Below are 10,988 nucleotides of genomic sequence, written 5' to 3' on the forward strand. Positions count from 1 at the left end.
TGTGTATCTTAAGTTCAGAGCTTTTTCCGCTACGCTCCTGCTCGCCGGGATCCTCTGAACGGAGGGGAAAAAATAGTGACAGAAAGGAGGTGCGATATTTAGTCTGGCATAAAAAGTTATAGACGAGGACTTGAGTTCAAATAACGACCCTGAGCGGAGAGACTGACTGCGCAGCAGCCCTCTAAATCATCTTCATCCTGGGGTGATTGTCAGCATGAAAGCAGGGGAGGGAGACGAGCAAAGTCAGGCTGAGGTCAGAGCAGGTTTTGGACTGATCCCAGCATCATGAAGCTCAGGCTGCAGACAGCGCCAGCACAGATTTGGCTCTAATTCTCAATTAGTTTGGATTTATTTTTATTTATTTTTATTTATTTTTTTTAGGGGATGGTTATTGCATTCCTAAAGATATACACAAGCATGCTGAGGATGATGGGGATGCTGTGACATGGTCACAACGCGCCACTTAGACGTGTTTCGTTTTTTGTCTCAACCGAACGAGTTTGTTTAGATGAATTAGTTCCATATAAACACAGCAGCTGATTGTGCAGCTATGCTTTTTTGGTTGACACTTGTCGCAGTAATACTGTTTGTCAGTTAGAGCAGATGACTGTTTGGATAATGGTTTGCTTTGACCGGCGTTTCTATGGCTGCCTTGTCCATAATAGAAGGCAGACGGATCGCAGGCTGTAAATCTTCTGCAGTGTGAGATTCTGGACAGTGAACGTCAGCTCCGTTGTTTATGTGGACAGCTAACCAACATATAACCACAGACCATGAGATACAATGACTCAGGCTCTCTTCTTCAGCTGCTTTTTCCACCCCTCCTAATTTTTCTCCCTCTCTGTCTTTCTCTTCCTGTTATTTCAGGGATGACTGGCAACTACCTCCTAACTAACCCTCTCCTTCGAACCCACGACACTAACCCTTATAACAACCTTCTGGCAGAAACCGTGGTGTGCAACACCCCCTCTCCACCGGCTTTTCACTCCCCAGGTGCACATCCGCCCTCCACCTTTTTTCTTATGCATTTTATCTGCTTCTTTGTTTTGTTTTTGCTTTTCCTTTTATGTTTAAAGCAACATTATGTTTCATTCAGTTGCTCATTTTTAGATGAATGACAAACAAAAGGATTGTAACGGCTTTCATTTCTGCCAGTCAACCCCAAAGCTAGCTTAGTTTAGCAAAAAGAGTGAAACTAGAGATAAACAGACAGCTTGGCATTGTAAAAAAAAAGAGAAAAGAAACCCCTCCAGCTTGCAACTAGAAAGCCTGCTAATTTTAATGTTTTATCTCTTATAATTGGAAAACCAACAGGTTAGCTTAGCTTAGCATGAAGAGCAGGAGAAAAAAAGCTTACACTCTAGCATAAAAAACTACCCTTTGTAACTACTGTGCAAAATTAATTTTATTTACACTGCGGATACGACTGCCATGGCTGATGGGTGGATGTCAGCACACGAGTTTGGTTTAACCATAAATGTAGAATCTATACTTATATAGCCTATGGCGGCGCTGTCCCAGCTAAGTTAGCGTTAGCTAAAACTTAGCCCCATATGATCACTTTTCACTCCAAAATAAGGCAGCAGCCTCCATAGGGCTTGTTTTACAGTACCATGTTTGTATTTGGCTACGCAAACGGATCTGTAACCAGAGCAAACATACTCGTTTCCTCCCAACATCACATAGTTCGACATGGATGACGCTAGGCTTAGGTTAAAAGCTAATTTGTTGAAAGGGGGGCGGGGGATTGAAGGGAGCGACAGCAGCTTTAATCAAAAGCGGGAGAAGTGCAAAAAATGAATTTGCATACATGAATATATATTTCATTGATATCATATTTGCTACATCTGGTATTTTCTTTGATATTTGCACATTATTAGTCAATGAAATTCAATGCACGGAACTTTTTACAGGACAGACTTGACAGGACAGCCCTGAGGTTGCATCCATCTTTTAACTACAGTCTGTGGTTTAAACAGATGGAAATGGCTAGCTTAGCCTCACAAAATGATAAGAAAATCCGCCAACCAGCAAGTGCAAGACTTACTAATTAACAGGTTTTATCCTGTCTGTTGAATTTGTGCAAAAGCAAACGTGTAAGAACAACAGGTTTCAGTCTTTGTGGCAAAACAGTCAGCCTGAGTTCCTTCAGTGACAACATCGATCTATCAGCACTTGGAAAGCACACTAATTAACGCTAATTAATCCATCTCATTTGTTTAATCCATACAAGAACAACAATTTGCCACTTCCGGGCAGGTCATCTGCCGGCTCTTTCTTTGATCTGAGCAGTTCCCAGGCAACGAGCGGAGAAAGGAAGTTACCGGTTAAGAGAGAGTTAAGCAAAAGTTCTTGCATGTATTATAATAATTTCAGATATCACATGTCTATCAGAGAGCTTTAGGGTTGCCTGTAGCCAGAGTTTGTTTTCTTTTAACAGAGCTGTCTTAATTGTTTACCCCTGCTTCCCGTCTTTATGCTATTCTAAGCTTGCCCTCTCCCGACTGCAGCTTCATATTTGAGAGACAGATACCGAGAGTGGTACCAGTCATCTCATTTAAGCCTCTGCCAGAAACGATTTCTCAAAATGTCGAACTGTTCCATTAAGTCTGTTTACTAAATTCACCAAAAACATGGAAACTGTTGAGGTTGCGGTTGTGACACAGCATGAATGGAAATGTTGAGAATAATTACACAAGGTTTCGCTTTGTTCTTCTTCATTCACACCTTCTCTGTATTTTTGTTTGTTCTTATCGAGGCAATTTTCTCCTTTGTAAACACAGAGGGAGATAAACTCCGAGACGTCAATGCTATCTTATCTCGTCCACTTAGCAGTCATAAGAGAATTGCCCTCTCTTGAATGCAAGGTTTTTGGTGACGATTCGGATCGTTTATACCATTTACGAGCGACGTATTTACGCGAGATCTTTGCATTCTGTTTAGCTAACTTAAAGAAAAACCCGAGCGTAAATTGTGTTAGTGTTTATGGTGACCTAGTTCCTCACTGGCAAAGCAAAGGAAACCTAATCAAAGGGGAGAAAGCAGAAGCACATGACGCAATGCGGGCAGAGTCACAGCTCTCAGATATACACACGCATTTGATGATAAAAGAGAATATTTAAAAAAATACAAGCTCTATGGCAAAAGTGTATAAGGAGCAAGATTTGCAGTAACATATAGCTTTAACATGTTGCGGCTGCTGCTCTCGTTTTGTGCTGCAAACTGGCTTGCAGCACAATGAGTGCACTTCACACTTAGAGATAATGAAGCAGGGTTGGGACCATAAAATGTCTGTTCAGGAACTCAAAAACATTTTTGTGATATATATTTTTGCCCTGCTCTCTAGAGCTCTGCAGCAGCGAAGCAGCTCAACACAAAACTGTGTGTGTGTGTGTGTGTGTGTGTGTGTGTGTGTGTGTGTGTGTGTGTGTGTGTGTGTGTGTGTGTGTGTGTGTGTGTGTGTGTGTGTGTGTGTGTGGACAGCATTTGCTTTATTGGCCTAAAATGTTTACCTGCTTAATCGTTGTTGGATAATTGCAGGTTAACACCAGAACAGAGCAGGCAGGTAAAAATGGCAATATTTAATTAGCAGATCATTTTGGGTCCAAGCTTAAATCTCCACTTTACCTGTAGAAACAGTTTATATCCCACTGCAGAGGACCGCTTTGCTGAGCTGCGTTTAAACAGGAGGGCAGCAGAAAGTAAAAAGACAAAAATATAATAGTAAAAGGATGTAAGGATCTACATATGGAAACTAGTTTGAGGAGAGAAGACAGCACTGCGACACACAAATGTCAAATCCCGGTGTGAAGATCACCATCCAAGGATGAAATAAGTGCCGAGAGAATGTCACGTTTAACTCAAGCTTATTCTAAATTTCCCCTGCTAGAGTCATTACACTTAGCTCCTGCAAAAAAGATGAGCATGTCTTTTACTATAAAGTGTATTAATACTCAGTAATACTCCACAGATGCTCATCCGGTGCTGTAAAATTGGTAAGGAGAACATCTTGGATGAATCTCTGCTGGAAAGCTTCCCAGAGTGCAGCTGTCTCTGTGTCCAGTTGAATTCTGTTCACATCATTTCCCTCCCTCACCCACTCTCCCGGTAGACAATACCTGTCTGCAACAAAATCGCCCAGCTGAGCATAAACAAATGCAAATCTGGAAGTCGGGCCTTTTGAGAGAACTGTCTAATAATCCCTCCACCATTACCACCACTGCCTTTTTGTCTCCTTTTGCACCCTGCACTCTTTTTGCGGGTTTTTTTTTTTTTTAAAGGAAATCTCTTTGATGTTGTTTTCAGAGCTTTTTTTTCAGGTACCATCATCATATTCTGACAAGTTTGAAAGAGTGCAGTTTCCCCCTTTTCCCCTTTTTATGTGTGCTCGTGACGACACAGCCATCAGCCTACGAAATATCACTCGCAGTCTACCCAGTAAATAAAATCCTCATCAAATCAAACCAGCCCCCTCCTCCCTCCCTCTGTTTTTCCCCACATCCATCCTGCTACTTGAGCTTAGTCAGAGGGCTGCACAGAATAGGAGTAATCTGTTGTGTGTACGTCTGTGTGCGTGTTTCGCTCGTGTAAAATTGATAGATGTACACTTGAAAAAGGCGGAAAAATTTTGTGTTTCTCAGAAAGAAATAATTTCATCAGGAAATATTTTCTTTGACTTCTTCTTTTTCTTTTTTTTCTGTCAACTTTCTTTCTGTTTTCTTTTTTTAAAGACTGCTTGCTGCTGAACCCTTTCACCTGCTGAGTCCAGGATTCAGTTGTCCATGATTTGTCCTTTAGCTCACTCAAATTGGTAAACAAAATAATTTCTCCATCTACGTCCAGCGATTTAAGCAAAGCCTCTGCACTAAACTCGAGTTAAGCGCAAGGACACAATCCCAGCTGGGTCAACTGAATCCGGGATGGATGTTACGAGCTTCCACTTTTTTCCTATTTGAGTGATTTTATTGTTTCTGCTTCAATTGAAAAAAAGCATCTGTTTTGCTTTCTTTGCAAATCAGCTGTTCTTAGGCCAGGTAGCCTGAGCAGACACACTTGATGTGAGTGGTGGCAAAGTGAGTCATTGCACCCTGCCTGTGTGTTGTGGTGTTTGGGGCTTGTTGCTGTGCTTGTGGGGCCCCAGTGCAGAGAGGTGGTTTGCCATCTGTGTTTGACATTACTCTTTTGTTATGCCCTCGTTTCTTTATTTTATTTATTTTTTTTTATAGTTTTGCTGGAATGTTTTATTCATTGTTAACATCACTGCACTTCCTCATCAGCTTGTACTTCTTTCTTTCTTTTATTCCAGTTTTCTTCTGTTTTCCTGCTGCTTTGTTACCTGGTCATGAGCTACCTAATTACATGTTGCTGTACTATAATTTTTGATTTCTAAGCCATCTTTTGTTCTCATTTCTTCAATATTGTTCAGGATAATCTCTTAGATTGGCTTTAATGATATTCAGCAGTAATGAGCTTGGACGTGGTGGGAAGCTAATTGGGTTCTCCTTTGAATTTTAAAAGTTTTCTTTTCTCTTTTTTTTTGGATATTTGTTTAAAATTAAAATGAATCAAGAGATCAAAGAGTACAAGAGTAAAGTGTCCTGAGCAGTATCAAGCACATGTGGATGATGTAGTGGAGACCGCCTTGTTCTGTGAAAAGCTGAAACGTTGCGTCTCACCTGCTCATTTCCGCCTTTCTTTGCAGGACAGCAGTCTCTGAGCAACAGCAGGGACATCAGTGCCATGGACACCCTCCCCCTCAACGGCAATTTCAACAACAGCTACTCCCTGCGAGACGACGACTATGAGGCCGTGGGCGTTCGAGCCCCGGGTGACCTGGGGGGCCTCAACCTGGACGATGCCGCTTTTGAGAAGTTGATCATATCCGAGATTGTCCACAACAACCTCAGGCCCCGCGGGGCTCCCAAAGGTCGCGATGCTCCACGGGAGAGGGACAGAGTCTTGCCTCCGCAGACCAGGGTGACGGTGGACCGGGGAGGGGGCGGGGGTGGGAGCGGGAGCGAGGATGACGCCATCGTGGCAGATCACGCCGATGCCTCATCCCCGCAGAGAGGGAGCGGAAGAGGAGGCCACGCCACCCTGGAGCTGCTCCTGCACCCCCACCACAAGGAGGTGCTGGAAGCCCCTCTCCTGCCCCAGAGGACTCATTCCTTGCTGTACAGCTCCCAGAAGGCCCCCAGGTGCCTGGAGGGCCAGAGCGGCCATGGCTCTGAGACTGTTACCGCAGAGGAGGACATGGGCTCCCATTCACCCAGCAACAATAGAGACTCCCTTTATACCAGCATGCCAAACTTGAGAGACTCCCCCTCGCCTTCAGCTTCCCCATACCCTCCGGAAGAAGAGGAGGAGGAGCTCTCCCCCTCACCTCAAAGCGAGAGCGAGGACGCGTATCACAAAAGCATGCCTGAGCTCGGCGATGCGCCGCAGCCGCTGTCCTACTACCACATAAACCGGGGCACCAGCGACGGGTGCATCATCCCACCCAACAACGAAGACTGTGCGCATGACGGAGAGGCGCCCGCCGACGGACAAATGCAGCTCATCACCAGCCTCTGAGCGGGCGACGCTTTGTTTGCACAGGTTTTAGCAGGACGGGTGCATCGGAGAGAGCCGGCGAGCCTGGCTCCGCACTTCACACGCTCTTTCTGTTCTTTGTGTCAGGACAAGAAGTGAAAAGTTGTTGGGTGGAAAAAGGAATGAATGAATACATGACTTTTGCACACAGATCTCATTAACACACAAAACACATCCCATCTGAGGCCAGACAAATGTGGACTGTGAAGGCTCTGCTGTTGGACTAAAGAGGAGCAGAGAATGACACGTAGGCCGAGATAAATCTGGCATTTCTGTTGTACTGCGAGAAAAATCGAAGAATAAGAGTTAAAAAAACAGAGAAAAAAAAGGGGGAAAGTACTCTAAGAACTATGAAACTCCTGACGTATTCCTGGGGGGGCTTTGAAGAACCGGGGTCTTTTTAGTCAAGAAGTGCAGAGCTAGAACTAGTGTGGCTCCACTACACAGTCAGGACTGTAAAGTTAAGAAACCACTAATTCAGACTCAGGCCTTATATTTTCTCTATTGCACATTTAACTGTTGTCAAAGTAACAGCTGAAAAAAATATATTTTGCTGTACCACTAGTGTAAAAAGTGAAATTAAAAAAGGAAAGAAGAAGAAGAAGAAAGGCAACCATTCAGTAGTTCTTGCCCTTTCAATGTTAATAAGATTCTTCAGACAAGGCTAATCAAAAATGGTGGAAATGTGCTTTTCCTCTCACACTTGACTTGTTGTAGTATGTTTGAATATGAGAAAATCATTTAAAAAAAAAGTTTTTGGGAGATGCAAAATCCATATGAAATCATCATGCTCACGTCTCTGCTTGTGAAGTGCTTTTTGCTTTCATGAATGATGAGTTTTCGCCAGTAGTTAATATTTGTTAACACCGGGCCATGCACAGATTTGGAGTAAAATTGGATCCTCGTGTAATTTATTTTACTTGAAAGAAATTGTCGGGTTTCTGAGACTTTTTTTAATGCGACGTAGATGCGATATTGCAGTTTTTGAGGACATTTCATCCTTTGACACGAATTAATTTATTAATTATTCCAAGAAAAATGTTAAAAAACAAAAAAAGAACATGGTTGGGAAGTGTGAAAAGTTGTTGCAGCACTGATTAGGTTCATTTTATTTCTTTTTGTAAGAGCCCATCATCAGCTGGTATTTAATTCAACTCCTGTTTGATATCAAATAAATGTGAAATTTTTTCTTGTTCGCAGATGTTTGGTTGCTTATTCGCATTCGGAATAATAAATCACAGACATATTTCACACTTTTATTGAAGGTAAAACCCACAAATAGACCCAAACTACAGACTCGTTGGTGAAAAAAACCAAGCATTTTTACATAAACATGTGGACACATTTATCAATTTTCTTCTTCGCGTAAATGGGAATAAATTGTGGATTTGTGTGGAAGTATTTTCTTGGGTGGATTAATGCACACGTGATTTGCTAGTGACGTCATATTGTGTTTCAAATATAAATAAATTCATGGATAACTTTATAATTCATGACATATAAAAAACAAAAATCCCCATTTTTCCATTCACACAGGCATTTTCTCAGCTGCTTAACCAATTCAGGGTTGCAGGGGAGGGCTCAAATCTGTCCCAGCTGCCCATTTGAACAGGTTGCCAAGCTATCACACTATCCCCCTTTTTCACTACATAAAGAATCAAATATTCTGTATGTTAACTGAATTAATTATCTCTTTAATACACTTTGTGTTGATGCTCCCTGATGGCAGCATCCTCACACACAGCAGGATAGTGCCCTCAGTTGAACCCCAGACAACACTGGAACGTGAAACACTGCAAAGTGCCAAAAGTCTTAACCCAGCATCCAAAAGAAAAAATCCTCCAAATCCCAATCAGATCGAGCAGCCGTGGCCCAAACCCTGCAAAACCCAAACACCCAAAGGACACGCTGCCAGACACCACAGGAGACACCCTGGAGCTCCCGCGTTCAACACAGACATGCTCTGTTGGCAAGAAGGCGCATCGACACAAGACTAGACAAATGTTTTGCATTTTATCAAAATCATTTGTAAATGTGCAAATAGTGTGAGTGCAACATTCAATCGGCATCGTTCTAACAGTCTGATGGTTGTCTTTCTACCCAGAGACTGCATGTTGTCTGATTTTAGCCTTCCAGTGCACAAAAAAGAGGAAAAACATCTCCTTTATGTGTGTCAGCCATGATGTTCTCACAGCAAGATGTTGTTTCTGTCCTCATTCTGTCTCTTCTTGCATCTGCGCTTGCATCTCGCAGCTTTGTACGGGACGTTTGTTGTCTCACCGTAATGCCTGTCTGCTCCGTGTCCAGCAGCAGCATCGGCGGCGGCAGAAGCTTCGTAAAAAGTCCCCCAGTGGTGTAAATCCGTTTTGGGGAAGAAGGAAAAGAACTCAGCTAAAGAGTTGCAGGTGTAATCTAAAGTTGACAGCGTGTGATAAATTGCAGTCACAACTCAGAACTAATTGAGATCCATCTGTTATCGCTTCTTTTTATAGCAACACCAACTCGGTTAGACAAAATGAAACATTTGCGTTTGGGAAGCTCCTGACAGTTGGCTCGAACGGGTTGGAGGTTATCCACTGAGCTTGTTGACGTGGATACATCTGAGATCGTCATTAAAGAAGAGGTTTAATCTGCCAGGACCATCCTAAAGCAATACGTCACTAGATTATTTTCTTCTCTTTAAATTCCACTACTTAATGAGCTGTGCTGCAGGAATGAACTGCGGATTTAAAAAAGCTGCGCCCACTATCGCGGCCATGTAATGATCGCGCCAAAGCAGTTGAAGCTTCGTGGCCTGTGTAGTTCTTTTTGTGGGCTTTATTGACCAAAAAGAAACAAAAAAAAATAATCAGCTCGAGCTTCTGACTGCCACTGCAAGAATACGCTGTGACAGTAATTATGCAAGTTTAACAAGACGTGCCATAATCATTTTTGATCATCCTCTGTGTCTAAATCATTCCATGTGCTGAGCTGCTGCGCATCATCTGAGGAGAAGACAGAGTGGATGAGACTCCCATCACAGACTTAGCAAATGTGGCATGCAGTTTGTCTTTCATCCGTGGCTTTTTCAGCTTGTACTGACCACACACATACACCCACTCAGCAGACATACGGTCGCAGCAGGATCTGGGTGGTGCACTTTATTAACTGGAGCTGGGTGCCAGTAGGCTGTCGGGAACTAACACGGAGGCCAAAGCAAAGCTCTGAGTCCACCGTGGCTTTCTGTCTTGTTGTTTGAACATCGGCCTCTCGGTTTACACAGGGCCATCCAAAAAGCCCCGCGGGAGACACCGAACCCATCTGCAAGTCATCCAGAAACTCTGCTTCCTTTCACTTAAGACTCGAATTAAATGCAAAGTTGATGACCTGCTCGCGGTTCACCGGGAATGAGCCCGCACCCTCTGCGAAAGCCGTCTTATGATAAACGCCGGACGTGACGAGCTCGCAGCGGGACTTCACACGAGACGAACCCTTCGGGACAGGCACGCGTGATGCAACTGCGAGGATGGCTTCCCCGCCTGTGATTCATAACAGGCGAAATTGAGATGAATGGATGTGCTGAGCTCTCTTTGCCAAGCATAAGGCTCAGTTTTGCATGATGCATATATATTGGTTCATTATCACTAAGTCACCTGTGCTCTGCATTAGCTCTCTCACCCCATTATCTTAAAGAACATTGGATTTTGAAATAGAACAATATATAAATGATCCTGTACTGTTTGTGCTTGTCTGCCTGCGTGTGTTGGAGTGGGGTGTGCGTGTGTGGGGTTCTTCATACAAAGATCAGCATTTCCCGGGCACTCCTTATCCTGCTGCGATGATTTCCGACCATTCATCCTCTTCAAAGATATTCCTTCCACCTTTGACTTTTCATTGAGCTGCTGACATTACCGTCTCTCATTATCTGATTATATTATGATGCAGCGTATTAGCCATGCAGTGTTTGTGTTGCAAATGAAAAAGTTGTCAAAGTTTGTTGGAGATGAAAGTGCTTCATTTATCAACTCATCTTTTATCTGTTCGTAGTCAAAGCCCAGCTTCCATGGGGCAGTGGCAAATGAAGGCGCAATAAGGCTCAGTCCGAGAAGACATTACCGTGTTTTCATTTGGAACTGTTTGATGTTCCAGCCTCTGGTGATTTGGACATTATTTCATGTCCATCATCAAAAAGACATCAAACAAGATGCTGCATTCAAAATCAGATCACAGAGCCTCGGCCAAATGTGGTGTGCTTGTGTGTGTGTGTGCAATGACTGCCTATATACTGTATACTGTGTGAGTACTTAGAAAGGAGGTACATTTTTTTTCTTAACAAATTCCCCCCCAAAGCTTTCTCAAAGCTAACATGAACAGGATGTTTACAGAGACAGCTTTTTGACCCACTCCACCAAAGTCTG

General features: G+C 43.2%; 1 protein-coding gene across 7 annotated transcripts in view; it reads left to right on the forward strand.

Moving 5' to 3' along the window:
- The window catches only part of adgrl2b.1 (adhesion G protein-coupled receptor L2b, tandem duplicate 1), a 97,753-nt gene extending 89,967 nt beyond the window's left edge, over window positions 1-7,786 (forward strand). For 4 of the 7 annotated variants that reach the window (XM_082512548.1, XM_082512551.1, XM_082512550.1 and 1 more), the window contains 2 exons: window positions 868-993; window positions 5,702-7,786. In XM_082512548.1, the coding sequence (XP_082368674.1) occupies window positions 868-993; window positions 5,702-6,573 (998 nt within the window). In that variant the 3' untranslated portion in view covers window positions 6,574-7,786. The remainder of the gene's footprint in view (window positions 1-867; window positions 994-5,701) is intronic. The other 3 variants (XM_082512552.1, XM_082512553.1, XM_082512554.1) reach the window with 2 other exon arrangements.
- Window positions 7,787-10,988: the final 3,202 nt, after the last annotated feature.

Source organism: Aulonocara stuartgranti, assembly GCF_965226115.1.
Source record: "Aulonocara stuartgranti genome assembly, chromosome: 18".
NCBI lineage: Eukaryota > Metazoa > Chordata > Actinopteri > Cichliformes > Cichlidae > Aulonocara > Aulonocara stuartgranti.